The 24,029-nt window shown below is 47.6% G+C and overlaps 2 protein-coding genes and 1 non-coding gene across 8 annotated transcripts in view; 1 reads left to right on the top strand and 2 right to left on the bottom strand.

Annotated features, from left to right (window-relative positions):
* The window catches only part of TECPR2 (tectonin beta-propeller repeat containing 2), a 100,285-nt gene extending 89,649 nt beyond the window's left edge, over nt 1-10,636 (bottom strand). For 2 of the 3 annotated variants that reach the window (XM_043434597.1, XM_043434598.1), the window contains exon 1: nt 10,471-10,634. The gene's annotated coding sequence lies outside the window, so the exon portion shown is untranslated. Of the gene's footprint in view, nt 1-10,470 lie in introns of all 3 variants that reach the window. The other variant, XM_043434599.1, reaches the window with a different exon arrangement.
* An 18-nt stretch (nt 10,637-10,654) lies between these two features.
* LOC122419788 (cyclin dependent kinase 2 interacting protein) lies at nt 10,655-23,729 on the top strand. Of its 4 annotated transcripts, none has more exons than XM_043434604.1 (6): nt 10,694-10,734; nt 11,203-11,274; nt 14,383-14,551; nt 16,622-16,751; nt 22,010-22,139; nt 23,299-23,729. In XM_043434604.1, exons 1-6 carry the CDS (start codon nt 10,728-10,730, stop codon nt 23,499-23,501), a joined length of 711 nt encoding a protein of 236 aa, XP_043290539.1. In that variant the 5' UTR covers nt 10,694-10,727; the 3' UTR covers nt 23,502-23,729. The 4 variants fall into 4 exon arrangements, with proteins under 4 accessions (XP_043290542.1, XP_043290539.1, XP_043290540.1 ...); XM_043434605.1 differs by lacking the exon at nt 10,694-10,734 and adding an exon at nt 10,754-11,109; XM_043434606.1 differs by lacking the exon at nt 10,694-10,734 and adding an exon at nt 11,064-11,081.
* LOC122419937 lies at nt 15,621-15,737 on the bottom strand. The gene has a single exon (XR_006263138.1). It is a non-coding gene; the product is annotated as a U5 spliceosomal RNA (small nuclear RNA).
* Nucleotides 23,730-24,029: the final 300 nt, after the last annotated feature.

Genomic DNA, 24,029 nt, shown 5'->3' with positions numbered 1-24,029 from the left:
GCTGTTGTTCAGGCAAGAGGCTACTACAACGGAAGCTTCGACAGTGAATGTCGATCCTGGCCATGCAGCAACGTAGTTCATAAACTGACAACTCTAAGCGCAAAGCTGTCTTAGCTAAGCAATGCACATGCTCCCCAGTCCTCGATTTGTCTAAGTACTCCAGAGAGGTGGGCAAGACCCACATGACCCCAAAATCAAGTGAAAATGAAGTGGTTATCAGGCAAACTCTAGAGAGAACAGCCACGGTCAGTCACCTTGGGAAAGCACGCAGACCATTATAAGGACATGGGACATGAAAGCCAAAATAACAGGGCAAATAGCAATAATGGTAACAGCAAACATAATTACTTAATGGAAACTATTTCAGCACAGGAACTCATTAAATCCTCACAAAAACCTTCAGGAGGTAGGCATCACTGACCACTGTTACCTCCACTTCACTGGCGAGAAATGTGGGTCTCACTTCCACAGTCTCCTCTCCGTCTCCACGGGAAAGGCAGCGCTGGAGCAGGAAACGCCGTGCTCCCTTCACGCGTGCACGCTCAGACGCGCCCCAGTCTACATGGCGCCTTTAAAATTAAACTTTATTTTTTACAAGTTACAAGTGTTCTCTATCGGGACTTCTCTGGTGGTCGGGTTGAGAACCCGCCGTGCAATGCAGAGGACGTGGGTTTGTTCCCACAGGCCACAGGACAACGAAGCCCGCGCCACAATCAGAGAAGCCCCCGCGTCGCAATGAAGACCCAGCACAAAAAAAAAAAAAAAAAAAAGACCCAGCACAGCCCCAAACAAGAAATAAGTAAAAAATAAACGTTCACTCTCAAAAAATGTGGAAATATAGGAAAGAATGAAATAAACACCACTCATAATCCCATCAGAGATATGCTACATTATAAATGTGTATAGACAAACAGATTTTTATTTAATAAATCATGAGCATTTGCCACGTCATTAAATATTCCCTTAGAATAAGATTTTTAATTTTAATGACTATACTTAAAAAAACTACAGAGAACACAGTAGACTCAAAAACCGAAATTTTCCCGGTGTTTTCATTTCTGCTCTAGCTGATGAGGTCTCCGAGGAAACAGGCAGGTGTGCCAAGCACTTCACAAAAGTCAGCGAATGTTATTTCCTCCTTTAAAGCCTTTTCCCTCAAAGTAGCTCTGTCAAATTATGACATTTAGGTTTCAAAAACCCATTCACTTGAATTGACACCATTCGCTGAGAGCTCCACAATCTCCACACGGGAGCTTGGAAACTGCAGTCTGGTTAGAAGGGGGCAAAGGATTCGCCTCAAAGCTGCACCCGCAGGGCAGGCACACTATTATAACATACACGACATGTTTGGTGGAGGCGGCTTAGGAGATGTTAGAGGATAATACAGAAGGTCAGGGTCCCTGGGCCATCTCCTTGGCACAGTCAGTGATCACACAACCAAAAGCCACTTCAAGTGTCTGAGAAGGGACTACAGGACTCACCTGCCAAGCACCATTAAGAACGGAGGTAATTCTACAGCAGGCGACAGGCAGCTGATTGAAATCATCTAAGCTGAAATCCAGCATCCATCTGATCTCCCTCCCTCCCTCCTTCCCACTACAGCAATCCCTCACCGTGTTCCACCAGCTCTGTCTCCCAGCTGCCTCCCGCTGGCCCCTTCTCACCAGCCCTGTGGCCATGCCCGAGCTGAAGCCAGCACCCCTCTCACCTGGACCACCCTGTGGTCCTTGGAACAACTGCTCTCCTGCTTCCATACCTGCCCCCGGAGTCGAGGCTCACACAGGGCAGGCACAGCGAGCTCTCCGACTTCATCAAAATTAAAAACTTTTGTGCTCCAAAGGCATCATCCAAAAAAAAAAAAAAAAGGGACAAGATGGACTTCCCTGGTGGTACAATGGAGAAGAATCTACCTACCAAAGCAGGGGACATGGATTCCGTCCCTGGTCTAGAAGATTCCACAAGCCAACTACTGAGCCTGCATGCCACAACTACTGAAGCTCATGCGCCGAGAGCCCACACGCCGCAACAGGAGAAGCCACGGCAGTGAGAAGCCCTGCAACAAAGGGCAGCCCCCGCTCACCACAGCTGCAGGGAGCCCGCGCGCAGCAGCGAAGGCCCAGCACAGCCAAACAGAAAGAAAGGAAATGGGAAGAGGGGCCTCCCTGGTGGCCCAGTGGTTGAGACTCTGCACTCCCAATACAGGGGCACAGGTTTCATCCCTGGTCGGAGAACGAAGACCCTCTATGCTGCAAAGCGCAGCCAAAAAAAAGAGAGAAAAGACAACCAACATACTGGGAAAAAATCATTTATCTGACAAAGGACTTACATCCACAATTACATGAAAAATTCTTAAAACTCAATAATTAAAAGATAATTTTCAAGTGAGCAACTGAATAGTGGGATCTGAATAGAAATTTATCCACAGAAGACATACAAATGGCCAATAAGCACAAGAAAAGATGCTTGACAACATTAATCATCAGGGAAAATGCAAAACAAAACCACAATGACGTTATCACTTCACATTCACTAGGATGGCTATAATCAAGAGACAGATAAGTGTTAACAAAGGTGTGGAGAACTGGAACCCTCATACATTGCTGTTTAGACGCTTAGTCGTGTCCGACTCTGTGGCCCCACAGATTGTAGCCTGCCAAATTCCTCTGTCCATGGAATTTTCCAGGCAAGAATACTGGAGCAGGTTATCACTTCCTACTTCAGGGGACCCTCCTGACCCAGGGATCACACCCACATCTCTTGTGTCTCCTGCATTGGCAGGCAGGTTCTTGACCACTAGCACTATCCGGAAGCTCCACGCATGGCTGGTAGAGAATAAATTAAGGAGGCAGTCACCGTGGGAAAGTCTGGCAGTTCCTCAAAAGGTTAAACACAGAATTACATACGACCCAGCAATTCTACTCCTAATTATATACCCAAGAGAAATGAAAACATACGTCTACACAAAAAGTTAAATAATTTCAAAATATTACCATTCATAAAACCAAAGTAAAACAACCCAATTGTCCGTCAATTGATGAATGGATAAACAAAACATGGTATATCCATACAACAATATATTACTCAGCAATAAAAAGGAATGAAGTACTGATATACACTATAATATGATAAGCCTTGAAAACATTATGCCTAGTGAAAGAAGCCAGACACGGAAGACCATACATTGGATGATTCCACCAACATGAAATACGCAAATGGAGACAGTAAGCCAGTTTACAGACAGAAAGCAGTTAAGTGACTGCCTAGAGGTGGGAGGAGAAAAGGGTGAGGGTGGGGATGGTTGCTAAAGGGTATGGAGTTTCTTTTTAGGGTGGTAAAATGTCTTAAAATTGATTGTAGTGGTGGCTGCATAACTCTATGAATATCCTAAAAAACACTGAATTGGACATTTTAAATGGGTAATATACATGATGTGTGAATTCTCAATGAAGCTTTTACCAAAACAACAAGAAAGTATCAGCTCTCCAACACTCACTCAAGACAAAAAGCTTCAGTAAATCAAAAATAGAGGGCAACTTCCTCAACCTGATAGGAATATCTACCAAAAAATCCAACAACTAACATCATACTTAATGGTGAGAAACTCAACGTTTCCCCAACTAAGACCAGGTACAGAAGGATGTCCCCCTCTCACCACTCCTTTTCCATATCATACTGGAAGTTCTAACTAATACAAGAAGACAAGTAAGACTGAAAAAGAAGAAATAAAATTATCTCTGCAGATGACATGTTCATCTGTGTAGAAAATCCAAAATAATAAAACTCCTGAAACTAACAGCCAATTATAGCAAGGTTGCAGAATACAAGAGTAATACACAAAAGTCGATCACTTTTCTATATAGGAGCTATGAACAAGTGGAATTTTAAATTAAAAACACAGTTATCATTGACATTTGCATCCCCCCAAATAAAATACTTAAGTATAAATCGAACAAAATATGTAAAGAGCTATACAAGGAAAACTACAAAAGTCACAGGAATGAAATCAAAAGAACTAAATAAATGGAGAAGTATCCCATGTTCATAGTTAAGAAAATTCAATATTATCAAGATGTCAGTTTTTCCCAACTTGATTTAGATTCAGTGTAATCCCAGTAAGTTATTTTGTGGATATCAACAAAATAATTCTGAAGTTTTATAGAGAGTCAGAAGACCCAGAACAGCCAACACAATACTGAAGGAAAAAAAAAAAAAGTTGGAAGACCGATATAATCTGACTGCAAAACTTACTATAAAGCACCAATTATCAAGATAGTGTGGTACTGGAGAAAGAACAAATGAATCTACAGAAGAGAAAGTGCAGATATAGACCGCATAAACATAGCCAACTGATCTCTGACAAAGAAGCAAAGGCAATACAATGGAGTAAAGATAGCTTTTTCAACAAATGGTGCTGGAACAACAGGACATCCATGGGGAGAAAGGTGAATCTAGACACAGAATTTACACTCTTCACAAAAATTAACTCAAAATGGATCACAGACCCAAATGTAAAACACAAAAACTATAAAACTTCCAGAAGGCAATACAGGGGAAAACCTAGATGACTTTGGGTATGGTGACGACATTTTAGATACCACCACCAAAGGCAGGATCCATCAAAGAAGTAACTAATAAGCTAGATTTCATTAAAATTAAAAACTTCTGCTCTACAAAAGACTATGCAAATGAAGGAGAAGGCAAGTCACAGATTGGGAGAAACATATTTGCAAAATACCTACCTGATTAAGGGCTGCTATTCAAAATATACAAAGAACTTTTAAAACTCAAGAACCCAATTAAAATATGGGCAAAAGATCTTAATAAAACATTTTACCAAACAAGATATACAGTTGTCAAATAAGTCTATGAAAAGATACTCCACATCATATGTCATCAGTAGAATGCAAATTAAAACAAGATACCACTATAAACCTAGTAGAATGGCCAAAATCTGTTAATACTGACAACACCAATACTGGTGAGAATGTGGGGCAACAGGAACTCTCATTCATTGCTGGTGAGGATGCAAAATGGTACAGCCACTTAGGAAGACAATATGAAGTGTTCTTATAAAGCTAAACATAATCTTATCATATGATCCAGCAATGCAGCCCTTGGTACTTATCTAAAGGAGTTCAAAACTTACATCCACACAAAACCTTCACCAGGATATTTATAGCACCTTCAATCATAATTGTAAAAATCTGGATGCAATAAGGATGTCCTTTAGTAAGTGAATGAATAAGCAAACTTTGGTACATCCAGACACTGGAATATTATTCAGCACTAAAAATAAATGGGTTATTAAATCATGAAAAGACATGGAGAACTTGAAGTGCACATTACTAAATGAAAGAAGGCAATCTAGGTTGGGAAGATCCCCTGGAGAAAGGAAAGGCTACCCACTCCAGTATTCTGGCCTGGAGAATTCCATGGACTGTATAGTCCATGGGATCGCAAAGAGTCGGACACAACTGAGCGACTTTCACTTTCACTTTGAGGGAGTATAAGGAAACATCTGCAGCTTCCCCTCAGTTTTACTGTAAACCTAAAACAGCCCCGAAAAAGGGTTTTTTTTTTTAAAGTTCTTTGAAAGAAATGGGTGGCTCTCATATCACTCACCCTATTCAAAATTTTTCAGTGGGGCTTCCCAGTGCTTTGAGAGTTAGCCAAATACCTTTCTGTGCCCGACAAGGCTCTGTGTGGTCTGACCCTTCCCGGCTCCCCCATCGCACGTCCACCTCTGCCCACTCATCCTCTAAGCTCTGTCTCTACCACCCACTCACTCCCTCCTCTGGCTTCAGAACTGACTATCCTCCCTGCTCCCCACCACCATCCATCTCACTCCACACATCTGGCTTCAGAAAGACATCCCCTGACCAGACCACTGACAGTGTCCATCAGTCCCCACATCCCTCAACTTTTCATCTTGTCCTTCATAATTCTAATCACACTTTTAATTACTTTATTTGATAAACAGTTTAATGATCATCTCACTCATGACACTGTAAGCAACACAAATTCTCTCCTGTTTGCCAGTGAAAAGCCTAGTACCTAACAACACCTTTGGCATGGAGTAGATGTTCAATACCAATCTGCTGAATGAAAAAATTTAAGAAGTTAACTTCCGGTCTTACTGCAAAAGAATATTCTCAATCCAATCTTTAAAATCAATAATGCTTCCCTAGTCATGGATAGTTCCATTAAATACATAAAAATCACAACATTCTTCCTCAAGACAGGATAACTCCCTCCCCCATTATAACCACAATCCACACATCTAGAAGGTGGTAGCTGACTTCACACGGACTGATAGCACCGAAATACCTGATTGGCAGTTTTTAAAAATCATCCACCTGGTACAATGGTCTAAATCATCCACTTAGTACAATGGTTATAAGTTACCAAAGCACCCTGACAACTCTAATGGTTTAAGGATTCTCTCCAAAATCTCTAGGAAGTGATAGTCTCCCTGTTGTACAGTCTATTTTTAAAGTCTGGCTACAACACCCACGATTCTTTTAAGTGTTAAAATCTTATCAGTTCAGTTCAGTAGCTCAGTCATGTCACTCTCTGTGACCCCGAGGACTACAGCATGCCAGGCTTCCCTGTCCATCACCAACTCCCAGAGCTTGCTCAAACTTAGGTCCATTGAGTCGGTGATGCCATCCAACCATCTCATTCTCTGTCGTCCCCTTCTCCTCCCGCCTTCCAATTTTTCTCACCATCAGGGTCTTTTCCAATGAGTCAGTTCTTGGCATCAGGTGGCCAAAGTGTTGGGAGTTTCAGCTTCAGCATCAGTCCTTCCAATGAATATTCAGGACTGATTTCCTTTAGGATGGACTGGCTGGATCTCCTTGCAGTCCAAGGGACTCTCAAGTGTCTTTTCCAATACCACAGTTCAAAAGCATCAATTCTTTGGTGCTCAGCTTTCTTTATAGTCCAATTCTCACATCCACACATGACTACTGGAAAAACCATAGCTTTGACTAGACAGACCTTTGTTGGCAAAGTAATGTCTCTGCTTTTTAATATGCTGTCCAGGTTGGTCATAGTTTTTCTTCCAAGGAGCAAGCATCTTTTAATTTCATGGCTGCAGTCAGCATCTGCAGCGATTTCGGAGCCCAAAAAAATAAAGACTGTCAATTGTTTTCATTTTTTCCCCATCTATTTGCCATGAAGTGATGGGACCAGATGCCATTCTCTTAGTCTTCTGAATGTTGAGTTTTAAGACAGCTTTTCCACTCTCTTCTTTCACTTTCATCAGGAGGCTCTTTAGTCCTTCTTCGCTTTCTGCCATTAGGGTGGTGTCATTTGCATATCTGATGTTATTGATATTTCTCCCGGCAATCTTGATTCCAGCTTGTGCTTCATCCAGCCCAGCATTTCTCATGATGTACTCTGCATATAAGTTAAATTAGCAGGGTGACAATATACAGCCTTGATGTCCTTTCGCAATTTGGAACCTGTCTGTTGTTCTATGCCCTGTTCTAACTGCTGCTTCTTGACCTGCATACAGATTTCTCAGGAGGCAGATAAGGTGGTCTGGTATTCCCATCTCTTAAAGAATTTTCCACAGTTTGTTATGATTCACACAAAGGCTTTGGCGTAGTCAATAAAACAGAAGTAGACGTTTTTCTGGATCTCTCCTGTTTTTTCGATGATCCAACGGATGTTGATAATTTGATCTCCAGATCCTCTGCCTTTTCTAAATCCAGCTTGAACATCTGAAGTTCATGGTTCACGTACTATTGAAGCCTGGCTTGGAGAATTTTGAGCATTACTTTGCTAGCATGTGAGATGAGTGCAATCGTGTGGTAGTTTGAACATTCTTTGGCATTGCCTTTCTTTGGGACTGGAATGAAAATGGACCTTTTCAGTCCTAGACTGGCTGAGTTTTCCAAATTTGTTGGTATATTGAGTGCAGCACTTTCACAGCATCTTTTAGGATTTGAAATAGCTCAGCTGGAATTCCATCACCTCCACTAGTTTTATTCCTGGTGATACTTCCTACGGCCCACTTGACTTTGTGTAAAATCTTATGGCTGAGCATACTGAGATGGAGGCAGTCATTTACCTTTCAGATTAAATTCGGTCACTTCCCTGATCTCAAGCCTGCTGGTTAGCCAGTGCTCAGAGGCTGCCGTCTGATCAAAGCATGAAGCGGAGCATTTCAACAAGGCAGCCTGCATCCAGCTTCATCTCAGGCCACTCTTCCTTCCACATACCCCACACTGCAGCCACAGTAGCTTGCCACCACAGCCCAGAACACCCATGGTTTTTGCAAAGTCCCTTTCGCGCCTTCCCCCACACATATCTTGTAAGGACACACTGGCCACAGGAAGCCTGCAGACTCCCTCTGACACCTCGCTGGTCTCTCTCCGCCTTCACAGGACTCTATGAGGGCAGTGACCACATGCTTTGCTCTCAGTCCTCCTCCGTGGCTTCCTGCCAGTCTTCACCTACATCCTGCTCGTCTCCAAAGGACCACCAGGGAGTGTGGTACAATCAACACGTATCTGTTGAATTACTCTCTCTCTAAACACTGCCAGAATTCCTGAGGTATGACAGAACAACACAGAAAACCACTCCACATCACTTACATCCATCATTATGCAAAAATTCAATGGTCTCTTTATGTCTGGGGCCAAAGAATACATTCATTTAAAATTGACACACACTTTGAATGACAGCTCACTTCTGCCTCAGCAGTTCACAGAGCCATGAACTAGTCCCCTGGATTCTACCACGCTCTTATGCTCTTCTCTATCTAGATATCTCTCCAGGCCTGACTCCAGACTTGCTTCTGCTAGGAGTAACTGTTTTCCAATCCATTCTCCACTTTTCTAAGTTCAGTCAGCTGCTCTGCCTCATGCCTGCTTCCTTCCCTTTTCCCCACTAAGTTCCAGGAGCCATTTTGTCCAAACTACACAGAAGCTAAGATGAAATGAGGCCTTCCCCAAACTTAGTCTAGTTTCTCTTAGAGAAAAGGGAAAGCAAATCCAACAGGAGCCAATCTTGCGCTGAAAAAGACAATGTGACTACAAAGTATCTTAAACCTAACAAAAGCTCCTTACTAGTCACTCTTTCAGCAGAGGACCACCCTTATTCCACCACCAGCCTCCAAGCCAGTCCTGAAAACTGGAGCAGAGCATCCCCAGTACCTACACCTGCTGATTCTCAAGCTGGAAAATTCCCTGGGGGCAGGAGCTGGGTCTGCTTGGTCCACCACAGCATCTCTAGAAGCTGGTACTGTGGTTGACATAAAACAGGCCCCAAAAAACTACCTGCTGAATGAACCAACAAAGGATGTTAAAAAAAAAAAAAAACCCAAACTTCAGAGCTTTATCAAGGTGCACTGCAGCTTCTAAGGGAGAGAAAGTACAAAGTGTTTTGCAGCTCAGGGGACCAGGAGGGCTGCTGAACACAAGGGCTACAATGACTTTGTCCCCAGATTCTGCCCATGCTGGGATCTGGGTTTGGGGATTTCCAGAACTCCTTTCCTTAAAAGTTTTCAAGACCTTGGCTACTAGGAGGAAGTCAAGTCCAAGTGCAACTGATCGCTCCAGCAGATAAGGCAAGGGTGCTGCCAAGCTGGTACCCCACACTCTGCCAGCAAATGTTAACAGAAGCAATAGGACGGAATAAAATTCCTGAATCTCAGCAAGAAAAGGGATGAAGAACAAAAAAGCAGAGAAGAGAAAAGTAGGGTGTGTGGGTAAGGACCGCAGGGGCTAGCCAGCCTTTATTGAAATGCACAGCGCCGGTGCTGAGCAATTCACAAGCACTGACCCATTTAATCCTCTCACCCAGCCAGGGCTGGAAACTATTATCAATCCCTACTTTACTGACGATGAAACTCAAGTTAAAGGAGACATCACTTGCCCTGAGCACACAGCTAAGAAGGGGCAGTGCTATGGGACGGGTCTGACTCCGAGGTGCCGCAGAGTTCAACCTGCACTCACTATCTTGCCTGAGGCCTTAAAGGACTGAGGGGCGAGTCGCTCACTTATCCATTTAACGAACAGTTAATAGCATCGATTGGGTACGAGCCAAGGCCTGGTGCCAGGCGCTGGTGGGCGGATGAAGGGACCGGGACTGAGAGGCTGTGGGGGACAGGACACAGGGTTCCTCAGAAAGACCCTGGAGCTCGGCTCCCGGGCCCGGCGGGGTGCGAGGGCGCGGCCCGGCAGAGGGAAGGCGCGGAACCTGAGGGGCGAGCGAGCCGCGCGCGCGGGGCGGCGGACCCGCGGCGCCCAGAGGCGTGGGCGACGACGGCTCCCTCAGCCGGCCGCCCGCTTCTGCCCGGAACGGGGCCCGACGCTTCGTGCACCACGGCCACGGCCTCGGCCACCCGGCGCGGGCGAGGCGGGGGTCGGGAACGGGGGCGAGACGGGCAGTGAGACCCTGAGGCGCGGGAGCTCGGCTCGGGCGGGGAAGCGCGGGGCCGGGCGGCGTGGCGGGACTCACCTCCCGCGGCAGCCCCTCCGGACTCGTCGGCCCGGCAGGGCCGGAGGAGGTGGGGATGGACTCCGGGCCGCGGGGACTGCCGGGAGCCCGTTCCCTGGGCAACGCGACGGGCACCGCCGAGGAACTGCCGGCTCCGCCGCCGGCTAGAGCGGCAGAGCCCTATCTAGGGGCGGTGGGCGTGTCGGAAGTGACGGTGGCGGACTTCCGGTGCCGTGGGCGGGGCTTCGGGTCTCTTTCCCGGGATCCCTGCGGAAGGCATGGAAGGTGCGTGACAAGGGTCAGTTTCCCCAAGCTGAAGGGTGCGAGTGGTGCGGTTAGGTCTTGGAGCTGGACCCGCGGCCGAAGTCTCCCGAGCTGCGTGCCGATTCGTGCCTGGCCCCGGCACAGCCTCCGCAGTCGGCCTGGAAGTCAGTTTTGCCAAAATGATACAAAGGAGCGTCAGCAGATCCTGACACTGAAATTGTCGTTATAAATTAGCACCAGCAGATCGCTTTCCCTGAAATCCCGTCAGTCAGAGTTCCCGGCCACAGAGTTTCCTGCTTGTAATACAAGCTGTCATTCAGCGAGTGCTCACGGAGCCTCACCGCGATCCCTCGAAGTGTCATCAACAGGTGGGAAGTCGAGGCTTGGAGAAAATAAGTAAGATACTCGCTATACTGCTGTCCTGCTCTGTGGCTGATAACTGATCTCATTTGAGTTCCTTGAAGTCAGAGCGTTGTTTTTGGTTCCTAGATATGTGCTGTGTTATGGGGCAGACAGATGATGACTCTCACGTGCTCCTCGCCCGCAAGGAGCCCCTACTCGGTGAGGTAACTCCCTAGAAGATTGTGGTACAGGCGGTAAGAGGTTTTTTTCTCCGTTTAACACGTTCTGGTCAGCACCTACTATGTGCTGAGGGCTTCGTTTGTGGCTCAGCTGATAAAGAATCCGCCTGCAATGCGGGAGACCTGGGTTCGAACCCGGGGTGAGGAAGACCCCATGGAGAAGGGAACAGGCTACCCACTCCGGTATTCTGACCTGGAGGATCCCATGGAATGTATAGCCCGTGGGGTCACAAAGAGTTGGACAGGACTGAGTGACTTTCCTTCACCATGTGCTGAAACTGTAAGAGGGAACAGGACAGCCTTAGTCACGACTGTGGTGGAACTTAGTCTGTCAAGGAATGTATTAGGCATTAAACAAGCAAGTACACTGCACAGGTGAGTGTCATGAATGAAGCTTAATGAAGTCGAGGGTGTTCAGGTATAGAGTGCAGTGAGTCCTAACCTAACCTTGGGATCCAAGAAGACTTCTTTGTGGAAGTGACTTTCTAAAAACCCACATCGGGTCGTGTAGCTACTCAAAGCTTCCAGCTTGCTTTTCATTGACTTGAAATAAACCCAGACGTCTTATCTTGGCCTCTAAGTTTCTGGCTGTCTTGACTGCCTCCTCAGCTACTACTCCCTCTCCTTTTCATTCTAGCCACATAGGTCTTGTTTCACACTCACCAAGCTCATTCTCACTTAGGGTCCTTGCTGTTGACTTCTCATCATTTAGGTTTCAGCCTAAATGACAGTGTCTTCGGGGTTCACTCAACACAAGATCCTGTTTTATTCTCTGGTGTTTATGATATATAACTAATGATCATAGGGACTTCCCTGGCGGTCCAGTGGTTAAGACTCAGTGCAGGGGACTTGGGTTCAGGCCCTGGTCTGGGAACTAAGACCTCACATGCTGCATGGTGCAGCCAAAAAGAAAAAAAAAAAAAACCTGATGATCACCTAATTGTTATCCACCTCCTCTTTGGAAAGTAAGTTCCATGAAAATGGTCCTGGTCTATGTAGTTTGCTCACTTCCTCCCCCATGTCTGGTGTAATGTAGGCACTCAGCAAATACTGGACAGTTGTCTAAATAAAAAGTGAATGAAAAAAATCAATGATATTTAAAAGTGAAGCTCCTGGGTAGCCTAAGGATGGGGGCTGGTTGTCAAGGGGGAGCCACCCATGTGATTAGAGTTGTAACTTTCAGTCCCACCCACCCCAACCACCATCTCCAACTGGGGGAGAGAGGCTGGAGTTAAATCAGCCCCAGCGGTGACTCATTTAATCAGTTGTGCTCATGTAACGAAGCCTCCATAAAAAGCCAAAAGTGAAGGGTTGTGAGAATGTTCAGGTTGGTGAGCAGGTGGGGGTGCAAGGAGAGCGCTCTGCTCCCCTGCCCGCCTGCGTTGCGTCTCTCCCATCTGGCTCCCCCTGGTAGCCTAGTAAGGAGAACGTTTTCCTGAGTTCTCTGTGAGCCACTCTAACAAGTTAATCAAGCCTCAGGAGGGGGGCCTTTGGAACCTCTGATCTATAGCCTGTAGGTCAGAGGCACAGGTGGCAACCTGGACTTGAGGCTGGCATCTGAAGTGGAGGGAGAGGAGAGGAGTCTTACAGGACTGAGCCATTAACCTGTGGAATCTGTTGCTGACTCCCAGTAGACAGTGTCAGGGTTGAGTGCATTGCTTGGTGGTGGTGGAAAAAACATTGGAGAGGCCCTTGCGGTAACACATACTGTGTTGGATACTTGCCATATGCCAGGCCCTCACAGCTTTGCGTATATTATTTCATCTTCACATCAACTCGGAAGTAGATGTGGTTTATCCCCATTTTACGGATGGACACTTTGAGGCCACGAGAGGTTAACTAACTTACCCAAGATTGCACAGGTGGCTGTAACAGCTGGGATTCAAACCCAGTCAGTCTGGTCTTTAGAATCTAGACTCCAACCTATTGTGTGTCCTGGAGTCCTAAGGACCTCTCTGAGAATTTGGACCTTATCCTGTGGGTCATGAGATGCCTTTGTAGGATTTTTTTGGTTTTTAAGGCTGTGTTCTGTCTTAGTTGCAGCATGAGGGATCTTCGATCTTCATTGCAGCATGCAGGATCTTGATTTGTGGCATGTGGGATCTAGTTTCCTGACCAGGGCTTGAACCTGGGCCACCAGGGAAGTCCCTGAGGGATTCTAAGTAGAGAAGAAGAGAGGGATGGGAGGGCCAGACAGCCTGAGTGGTCTGGGTGTTGCTTTCCACAGGAGCTGGGGTCTGGGTGAGTCCCAGTGTATGGACAGCATTATTCTGAGGAAGGAAAGAACTTTCTAGCAGAGAGATCTGCACATGCAGAGAACTTTTCAAGAGTTGCCAGTAGTTGATTTTAGCTAGTGATTGAGAGGCTTCAAGGCGGGGCTGCAGTGAGGCCCAGAGGGAGCCAGGTCCTGAAGGAGTTTGGACCTCCTCCTGTGTTGGCAGCGTCGAGACCATCACTGCGTCTCTGGGGTCCAGTCTTGTCAGTCTTGGAGTGGCTAGCACCAGTTTCCCACAGGGCTCAGAGCAAATGCCGGGTATCAGAGTGCCTGAGGCTAGAGAATGGGAGTGCCAAGGCAGGGGCGTCAGAGCCTGGCAGCAGAAAGCTACAGCTCTGCCTCCATCCCGACCTTTGCAAGTGGTCAGAGTGCTCGCAATGTGGGAGACCTGGGTTCCATCCCTGAGTTGGAAAGATCCCCTGGAGAAGGAAGTGGCTACCCACTCCAGAATTCTTGCCTGGAGAATTCCATGGACAGAGGAGCCTGGCAGGCTACAGTCCATGGGGCCACAAAGAGTTGGACACGACTGAGTGACTTTAACATTCACATCAGAGTGCTCGGGGTGAGAGTGTGGAGCCATTATGCTTCGAGAGAACTCGGCTTTATCTGCCAAGACTTTAAAGGTAGAAACAATTCTCTTTGTCTCATCCCAGGAACTTTCACATTCATCCGCGTGTCTTCGTTTCAACAACACGATCTGTCCTGTCTATGTAGTGTTTTAGATAGTCTCACTGTCGCACATCATAAGGACCATTTTCCCCCCAACTGTGATCATGAATTTCACAAAGTGATGTTTCTCTTCCTCCCTGTCAGGAAAGACTCTCGGAACTGTAACGCCAAGAAAACCTGTCTTATCTGTCAGTGCAAGAAAAATTAAGGACAATGCGGCCGACTGGCATAATTTAATCCTGAAATGGGAAACCCTCAACGATGGAGGTTTTGCTACTGCAAGCAATATTGCCAACATGAAAATCAGTTTGTTGTAAGTACTGGCAGAACATGTTCTGTGCGCTTAGCGGGTTGGGCACACATTTCATGGGCGTCTTTTAGAGTGGGCCGGGTGGCCTCCAGCAACATGGATAAATAAAGCAAACAAGCAACTGATAAAACAATGCACACAGGTATGAAATGTACGTGCATTTTAAAAACAAAATTATGCTACAAATTGTTCGTGGTTACATCTGCATGTCAAATGATCAAAGTGGATTGGGAGGAGACAGACTGAGGCGCTGGTACCTTCTAGGAGGACTGAGTGGGACGGTAGGGCAGGTACCACTTCATCTCCAGAGTGCTGCGTTTTATTTCTGCGGTGTTGTGACTATCACTAGAAAATACATAGATTTGGTCTTTTTGTCCCTGTTCTTGGCACATGGCTCTTAAAACCCTTATGATTTCCTTAGGGACCCGAGCTATGGAAGACTCTTTAGTTATAGTAATATTTGTTCTTTGGTCCTCCAGTTCCTGAATTAGCTCCAGAAAGATTAAGGAGTGCCCTGTGGTCATCACAGGCCCCTTTCTAAGACGTCCGAGCCTGTGTTAATAACGGGGCCTTTGGAAAACCCCTCAGAAGGGGGATACCAGCCGTGTGATTGGAGTTGACACTGTCAGACCTGCCCCCTCACCTGCACTCTGGGGAGGTTGAGTTAATCAGTGACGGCCAAGCATTTAATCAATTGTGGCTTCATAAGGAAGCCTCCATAAAAACCCAGGACAGGGTTTGGGTAGCTTCTAGGCTGGGGACCTGAACGCTTCCCTGTGCCCTTACCCCAGATGCCACAGGGAAAGAAGCCCCTGGGCTTGAGACCCTCCCAGACCTTGCCCTGGGTGTCTCCCTATGGTGACCAGGAGTCAGACGTGGAGTGGGGTGCTCAGAGCTCCCCATGCTGGAGTGTGATTTCCCTTAGCAAGTTCTTTTAAAAAGACAAAAATATTATGAAGAAACTGTTTTTGCCAGTTCTGATTGAAAGATTTGCTTTATTATTCTTTGCACTTCCTATATATATGTTTTTAGTGTGGGTGTTTTTGTTTTTGTTTTTGTTTTTGTTTTAATCAGCCTGGCTTACGCAAGGCCTCAAAAAATTTAGTCAAGACTCAAGCTTGTTCCTACCCATGGAAATATTTTAGTAAAAGGCGAAAGATTTAAATGACCTGAAGAGAAACATGAGTGAGGATCTATATATAACAGTTTTAATTTCTCAAAGCTGCATATCTTTGTCTACTGGCCGGAGTCTAGAGTCTTAACTTCTTGGACTGGACCCCTGGCCCTCGCCAGCTCTCCCAAGCACATCAGATATGTCAGCCCTCTGGTCCCCTTCTCCTGCTCAGCAGGTTCCATGAGGCAGCTCTTACCTGACTACATAAGGTGCTCTCTGAAGTTGGAGGTGGGGGGCGGGATCCATTGGGAGTTTGGGACTGACACATACACGCACACTACTGTAAATAAGATAGATAACTAATAAGGACCTACTGTGTACCTCAGGGAACTCTCTGTAATACTCTGTAATGGCCTAGATGGGAAAGGAATCTAAAACAAGAGTGGCTCTTTGTCTGTGTGTGGCTGATTCACTTGCTGGGCAGTGGAAACTACCACAGCATTGTAAATCAAGGATGCGCCAAAAACTTTTTTTAAACTTTTTGGACTACAAAATGAACAACAACGAGAAGATCTTCTCTGATAATCTAATGTTTCATTTTTTCACTTAAATGTTGACTGTGGAGCCACTAGATTAATTTCAGGTGCCGTGGGTCGCAGCTTTCCATTTACAAAACGCGTTCCTAGCTGGCAGGCTCTGAGGAAATGACCGTGTCCTGCCCACTGAGGCTGCCACAGGGCTGGATTGAACTGACTTTGTCCTAGGGCAGACTCGAACAGCAGATGGGCATATTCCTCGTGTACGTAAATAGCATGTAAACATAATGATGTGAAATGACACCGGTGGGAACAGTCAACGATGACGCGTGTACACGGATGTTGAGTTTTCTAGGGTTCACCCTAAGGAAGGGAGGCGACCTCACGGCGTGTGTTCTGTTCCCGCTTTTCCACCTGGTCCAGGAGCAGAGACAAGATAGAATTAGAGAGCAGCGGCCTGGCTGCCGACGACGCTGCAGAAAAGGAGCACCCGGAATACAGCAGGGAGCTGGAGGCGCTGTGTGAGGAGCTGCAGACCACCCTGGACGGCTTGGTAAGGGGCCGCCCCCATCCCCGGGGCCGGGTGTGCACAAATGCCCGGCGGCGTCCCACACTGCCATTCGCCAGGATTCTCTCTGTCCCCCCTCCACCTCCTCTTTGGTCTCTCGCTCTGCCTGCCCCACAAACCTTGTTTCCGAGATGCTGTCCTGACCTTCCTTCTGGTCGGCGTGTCGCAGGGGCTCCCGGTTCCCCACAGGAAGCGGATTAGGCTTGGGGGACTCTTGCCTCTATTTGGAGGCCGGCCGGAGGCGAGTGGGCATAACTGCGTTCCAGCAGAGCTCTATTTACGGACACTGAACTGTGAATTTCATATAACTTTCATGTGTCACATGAAATATTCTGCTTTTGATTTTTTTTTTTCCAACCACTTAAAAATGTAAAACCCATTCTAAGCTCAAGGGATGCACAAAAATAGACCGAGCTGGATCTGGCCTGAGAGCCCTGATCTCGTCCATAAGGGATGCTCTGAAGTGTTTAACTCAAGGCTGGATGTCGGTACCTACCACACTAGCCATCACGTGGATGAAACACCTCATCTCAGCCAGACACAGGGATAGGGTTTCACACATCTTCAACACAGGTAACTAAAGCTGCTCCACAAAGAGCATCTATATATTCTAACATTTCTTGATGTAAGTGTTTCTAATGCTTTACATGCTTCCTTATCTTTTTAAACAGCATATGTCGAGTATCACTGTATTTCTTCAAGATACCACTTGTTCAAAGTTAGGATTCCACCTATTAAAAGGCAGACTATAGGTTTATAAGTTTTTCAGAAAAGAAGCACATCCATTATAAGGTGTAATGGTTTCTGAAACATGAAAATGAGAAAAATAAATAGGGCACTGAGGACATCTTGGTGGTTTCGCTTTTACTTTGATCGAAAGGCACTACTGACTTCAGAATATGTTGCCATGCGGGGGGCTGTTGGTCTCTAAGTAAACGATTAGCGTTTGTAATTGTCCTGTCTTGTGACACCGCCTTCGGGTTGTGCTGTGATAAGAAACACTTGCCCGCCTGCCCAACCCCTTGCACGTGGTGCTCGAGCAGAAACAGGACAGGTCTGTGTCATCAGTCGCTACATTCTAAGCCCCACTCCTAGGAAGGCTGGAGGAAAAGGTGTCTGGGCCTGGTGTTTTCTTTGTCGTATCTCCACGTTCACTGCGGCGTCTCCAGTAATTGGGTAATTGACCTCGGCTTCTGGACCTAGGCTTCTTGAATTAACACAGGCAGAGTAATCAGTCAAATTTCCAGAAAAATCCAATTGAAAACTGACCACGTGTATTTTTTTTTTCCCCCACATTAACCCATTTGACTATGGCAAGTGGTTTTGTTTGGACAAAACACCAGTGCACACGTTGCTTGGAAGAGAAAAAACTGGAGGGCTGAGTTCCTACACTGAAATGTTTATTTCCTGGTCACACTTAGCTCTTAATTGTCAGTTCTTGTTGTTTCGTTGAAGTCTAGCTGGTTTCCAACGCTGTGTTCCTCTGTGCTCCAAAGCAGAGTGGTTCAGTTATACATATGTACACGTCCTCTCTTACATCCTTTCCCATGATGGTCTGTTACGGCATTTAGAATATAGTTCCATGTGTGTATTGAAATGCTTTACACAAAGTTAAGCACATGCAGCCGGGCAGTCGTCTGTTGGTTCAACGTGACAACACTCGCACCAGAGCATCATCATCCGTGGCCTACCAGCTCCCTCTCCGCACAAAACATCTCACAGAATCCCCCAGCTGGATCAGAACGAGAAACACTTCGGACACATGCTAACGTGACTTTTAACGAGGTGTAAAAACCCTGGGAAGGATTTTGTTTCTAAATGCCATTTGGCTTTCTTTAGCAGGTACGTCCCTCATTTATAGACTTCCCTGGTGGCTCAGACGGTAAAGCGTCTGCCTACAATGAGGGAGACCCGGGTTCAATCCCTGGGTCAGAAAGATCCCCTGGAGAAGGAAATGGCAACCCACTCCAGTATTCTTGCCCGGAGAATCTCATGGAAGGAGGAACCTGGTGGGCTACAGTCCATGGGGTCGCAAAGAGTCGGACACGACTGAGCGACTTCACTTTCACATATGCACACCACGCTGGGGAAGGAGGGCTTGGGCAGGAACCAGGGGAAGAGGCGTTCGCCTCCCGTTTCAGGCAAGTCAGGAGTGACTGACTGGTTTTGCTCGTGCGGGCCCAGTTCTCCCTGTTCTCGCGTGGCTGTCTGGAGCCACGGGACCCCGTTCCCCAGCCCCGCTGACCACGCAGAGGGGCGGCCTGGGAGGATGTCAGACCTGAGTCAAGGTCCAGAAAACCCAGCCTGATGGGCTGAGCAGGTGACACGTCCTGTCCCCGGCCCCTCCACCCACAGCAGGTGGCCTGGCAGGGCAGCCGAAAGTGGCTGCTAGTTTTGAGGTGACCGCATGCCCCACAGTGGCCCTAGTTCCCAAGGCCTTCCTTCAGACAGAGCCTGGGCTGCCCATGGGTGCTAGTTGTCAGGCCCCAAAGTTCTGTGCCCCAGTGGATTTATTCTGTTTTAAATGGAATAAGTGGTTCGAAGGACGTCCCTGGTGGTGCAGCAGTTAGGACTCAAGTTTTCACTGCTGTGGGTTGAATCCCTGGTTGGGGAGCTAAGATCCTGCAAGCTGCATAGCATGGCCAAAAAGAAATAAAGTAGTTTGAGAATTAGCCCTCACTCAGTTTCAAAACCAAAGTTGATGTTATGAGGATATTGATATCACTATTCCTATTTTCCTCCAGCCTTTGGAGAGGATGGTTTCCCGGGCTTGACTTGGCCTTGAATCTGACCTTGGTGGGGGGTGGAGGTATCCGTGTCCGTCAGCTGGACGAACATTTCGCAGTGAGGGCTGTTGCCGTTAGGAGGGACATGGAGCCGCGAGCGTGTCACTTCGGGGCTGCGCGCATGTGACTTTGGTGTCGTTACTGATGAACGAGCCCCGGGTGGAGCTGGCCCCTCCGGCCCAGGCTCGAGTCTCCCGGGTTCCCTTTGCTGTCCTTGGGTTGTCAGTTCCTCTTAGCGTTAGGTGGCAGTGGGGAGCTGCCTCGGGATGCAGAGGGCAGGGCTGGGGATTGGGTGTCCTTCCCGAGCTCAGCAACCTTGAGAATTTTCCCAGCTGTCATCCGGAAATGATGAGTCCTACCCCCTGGGGTTGGGCCAAATGAAATATCGAACCTGGAAAGATTTGGGAACAGAGTCTGGTCCTTTAAAAATTAATGTTAGCTAAATTTAGTGCAGTCGCTTCAGAGGTAGTTGGAGAGCGCTCAAAGGACCAAGTGTAGGGAGTTAAGATTCTGACGACTGATAGAGCTTGCCTTACACACACACACACACACACCACCACCCCCCCGTGTATATAAAGCTAACTCCATACTTGGGACCTAGAGTTGTGGTCCAGTAGACCTGCGATGGGGCTTCCCAGGTGGCCTTAGTGGTAAAGAACCTGCCCGCCAATGCAAGAGACGTGAGAGACACGGTTCGACCCCTGACTTAGGAAGATCCCCTGGAGGGGTGCATGGCAACCCACTCCAGTATTCTTGCCTGGAGAATCCCAGGACAGAGGAGCCTGGTGGGCTACAGTCCGTGGGGTCACACACAGTTGGACGAGACTAGAATGACTAAACACGGACGCACACAGACCTGTGCTGCTGAAATCTGAAAGCTTGGTCCCTGCACACGTGTGTCTTACTTCACAAACGCTGACGTAGCTCCAACCAGGCCCCCGTGTCAGTGGGCACTCTGTCGGGCCGGTCCCGACAGCAAGCTCCTGACGTGCACCGAGGCACCGTCAGCGCCTCGTGGCCACTGCCTCCTCCCTGTGTGCTGGGCTGCCTTTCGTTATTACAGTTTTATCAACAAGGAAACCAAGCCTCAGAGGTTTCAGTGAACTTGAAACCAAGCAGGACGACGGAAGCCTTTCTGTCCCGCCTTTCTGGTTTGTAGGCAAGAACCCAGTCTCGAGACCTGCCTGGTGGTCCAGTGGCTAAGACTCCGCGCTCCCCCTGCAGGGGACCTGGACTGGGGACTAGATCCTGACCGGGAAACTAGATCCCACATGCCAAAGCTACAGATCCCATGTGCTGCAGAGAATTTCAGAGATCCCTAGCGCCGCAGCTAAGACCTGGCACAGCTAGATAAATAAATACGGGGCTTCCCTGGTGGCTCAGTGGTAAGGAATTCGCCTGCCAAGGCAGGAGACACGGGTTCGATTCCCTCATCTGGGAAGATCCCACATGCTGCCGAGCAGCTAAGCCCGTGAGCCACAGCTCCCGAGCCTCTGCTCTAGAGCCCATGCTTGGCAACAAGAGCAGCCCCTGCAGTGAGCAGCCCGGGCACCACAACTAGAGAGCGCCCCCCACCCGCTCGCTGCAACTAGAGAACAGCCCGCACCGCAGCAAAGACCCAGCACAGCCAAAAATCATTACATACGATTGTAGTGAATAAAGAAATTAAAAAAAAGACTCCAGCCTCCCTGACCTTCCCTGAGTTCCAAAGGGTGGATTCCAGCCGTTGCTAATTCAGAGAGGAGCAGTCAAGAAACTACTTGAGGCAGGATTAAAGGAACCAGAGAAGCTCATCAAGATAAGACCAGACCACCTGAGCCCAGGCCCTACACACACCCTGATCTTATTGGCAACCCCACCCCTTGAACGTGGCTGTAAAACTCCTCGTGAAATACTCCTGGGCTGTGGACACAGTTTTTCAGGGCAAGAGGCTGCCATGTCCCCCTTTGCCTGGCAAAGCAATAAAGCTATTCTTTTCTACCTCACCCAAAACTCTGTCCAAGACTTGATTCAGCACTGGTGCACCGAGGCTGAGTTTTGGGCATCAAACTCAAAGGCAGTTGCCCAGAGTCAGAGTGAGCTCATTAAATGCCTCTTCTGTCTCTCATTCCGTAAAAGGGAGAGCCTGCCTTTCCACCCATCTAGGCCTTTGGTGCCAAAAAATGAGTGATATTCAGAGAGCTCAGTGAGGTGGGACTCAGCAAGCTTCCCCTTCTCCAGCACTGGAGATCCAGGGTTTATTACTGAAGTAATACAAACTTGTGAAATCGAAGCAACCGTTTACCTCCATCTCCCAGGAAATATGCTGCACACAGAGTGAATGGTGTTGAATTATTGGACTTACATCTCAACGTCTCAGCAGACTTACATTTCTTAGCCTTGAAATCTTCAAAGTTACTGAATCTAAGACTGAATTTCAAATAATATTCTCATAGTCTAAGTTAATATCTTTTTCAGGCCAAAATACAGCTGAAGATGGAAAAGCTGTCTTCAACCACCAAGGGCGTTTGTGAACTAGAAGATTACCATTACGGGGAGGAGAGAAAACGCCCCCCCCTCTTCCACACGTGGCCCACAGCCCATTTTTGTAAGTGGTTCTTTCTGCCTTATTTTCAAGGGTAGATCATGAGAGCATTTCATGCCATTTAGATCTAGCCCTCTAAAGCTGACAGACTTTGATTGAATTGACAAAACTCAATTCAGGAGGATCCATTGGGAGGGAGGGAGATGGAGGCATCTTAGATGAGCGTTTCTTCTTGGCTTTAATTACCTACTAATTACCTACTTTCCAAAGACTCATTGGAAAAGCTGCTGATGCTGGGGGAGATTGAGAAGCAGGAGGAGAAGGGGAGAACAGAGAATGAGATGGTTGGATGGCATCACCGACTCAATGGACATGAGTTTGAGCAAGTTCCGGGAGATGGTGAAGGGAAGCCTGGCGTGCTGCAGTTCATGGGGTCACAGAGTCGGATATGTCTTAGCGACTGAACAACAATCAGCAGAGAATATTAAACATCATTAGAGACCCATGAAGCAAGCTGCCATTAGTCCTTTAAAGCCAATGGGTAGAATGAACTTAGCCTCCTCAGCAGAGGTAGAGTTTTTTTTTTTTTTTTTGTAGAAAGCTAGGTTTTCACTTTTTGTTTAGCTTTGTTTAAAAAGTAAGTGGGGGTCACTTTAGCCTGCCCCATGGAGAAAGGCTGCTGGGAAAACAAACTCCATTACTTAAGTTGTGCAGTAAGGACTGTTTTTAGTTTTATTAGTTTAAAAGAAGGGCTAAACTATTTAATGTTGCTTTGAGACCTCACTTCTAAATAAGGGAGAAAAGGGTAAAATCACCTAATGTAAGGTGTTCATTGAATAGTGTCAGTTTGAGGTGAATGTGCTCTGTGTAGTGACTGAGGCTCCTAAGAACTGCGCAGAAAAGGTTACAGCTGCTCTTTAATCCCGTGACACTCTTTTCCCTTCTTATCTGACCCTAACCTACACTGGCCGAAGTCCACCTTCCTCCCAGTTCTGTTGCTGACTCTGGCTTTTAACGCGCAGCTTTTCAAAGTCCCTGGTGGTCCAGTGGTGAGGACTTGGTGCTTCCACTGCAGAGGGCATGGGTTCCATCCCTGGTCCGGGAACTAAGATCCCATAAGCAGCGCAGCAAGGCCAAAAAAACTAAAATAGCAGCGGGTCGTCCCAGCCTCGGGCTCCCCCCAGCAAATGCCGCTGTTCGAGGGGGCTCGCGTTTCTTGCAGACGAGGTCTCCCGCAAGCTCTCCGACATGTATGGCCTGGAGCTCCGCCTGAAGCGCGTGGTGGTGGAGCAGCTGGCACACGCGACCGACCGCGACCTCGCCCTCAGCTACCTGTCCATGTGGCTGCACCAGCCTTACCTGGAGGGCAGCAGCAGGCTGCTTCTGGAGAGCATGCTGCTGGAGACGGGGCACCGCGCGCTGTGACCTCCCGCGCCCCCCGGCGGACACACTCAGGTGGGCGCTGGGCGGTACCCCGGGATCACGCCCCCCGGCTGCATCCCGCAGTCAGGCCCTGTGCTTGATCCTTCCACCCGCTCTCTGCGGCCTCGCCAGACACACTGATTGCTGCCTGCCGTCCACCTTGTCTGCACCTGTTGTGAATGTGGCATCTATGAAGACTTCTGCATGAAATAAATGAGTTCCTCAACTAAATGAGTGATCTGGTTTTTGTCAATTAGGTCTATTTTACATAGATTCCACTTGTGTAGAAAATCCCTGGCTTAATATCTGTATTGTTAAAATTGGGGGCTGTATTAGCTTTGTAACTACAACTAAAATAGGTGGCGCTAGTGGTTAAGAATCTGCCTGCCAACGCAAGAAATGTAAGAGATTTGGGTTCAATTCCTGGGCTGGGAAGATCCCCTGGAGAAGGAAATGGCTACCCACTCCAGTATCCTTGCCTGAAAAATTCCATGGACAAGAGGATCCTGGTGGGCTACAGTCCATGGGGTC

The sequence above is a fragment of the Cervus canadensis genome, chromosome 17, assembly GCF_019320065.1.
Source record: "Cervus canadensis isolate Bull #8, Minnesota chromosome 17, ASM1932006v1, whole genome shotgun sequence".
In the NCBI taxonomy this organism is placed as follows: Eukaryota; Metazoa; Chordata; class Mammalia; order Artiodactyla; family Cervidae; genus Cervus; species Cervus canadensis.
Note: the sequence above shows the minus strand (reverse complement) of the source record. Positions and strands in the feature narration are given on the sequence as shown.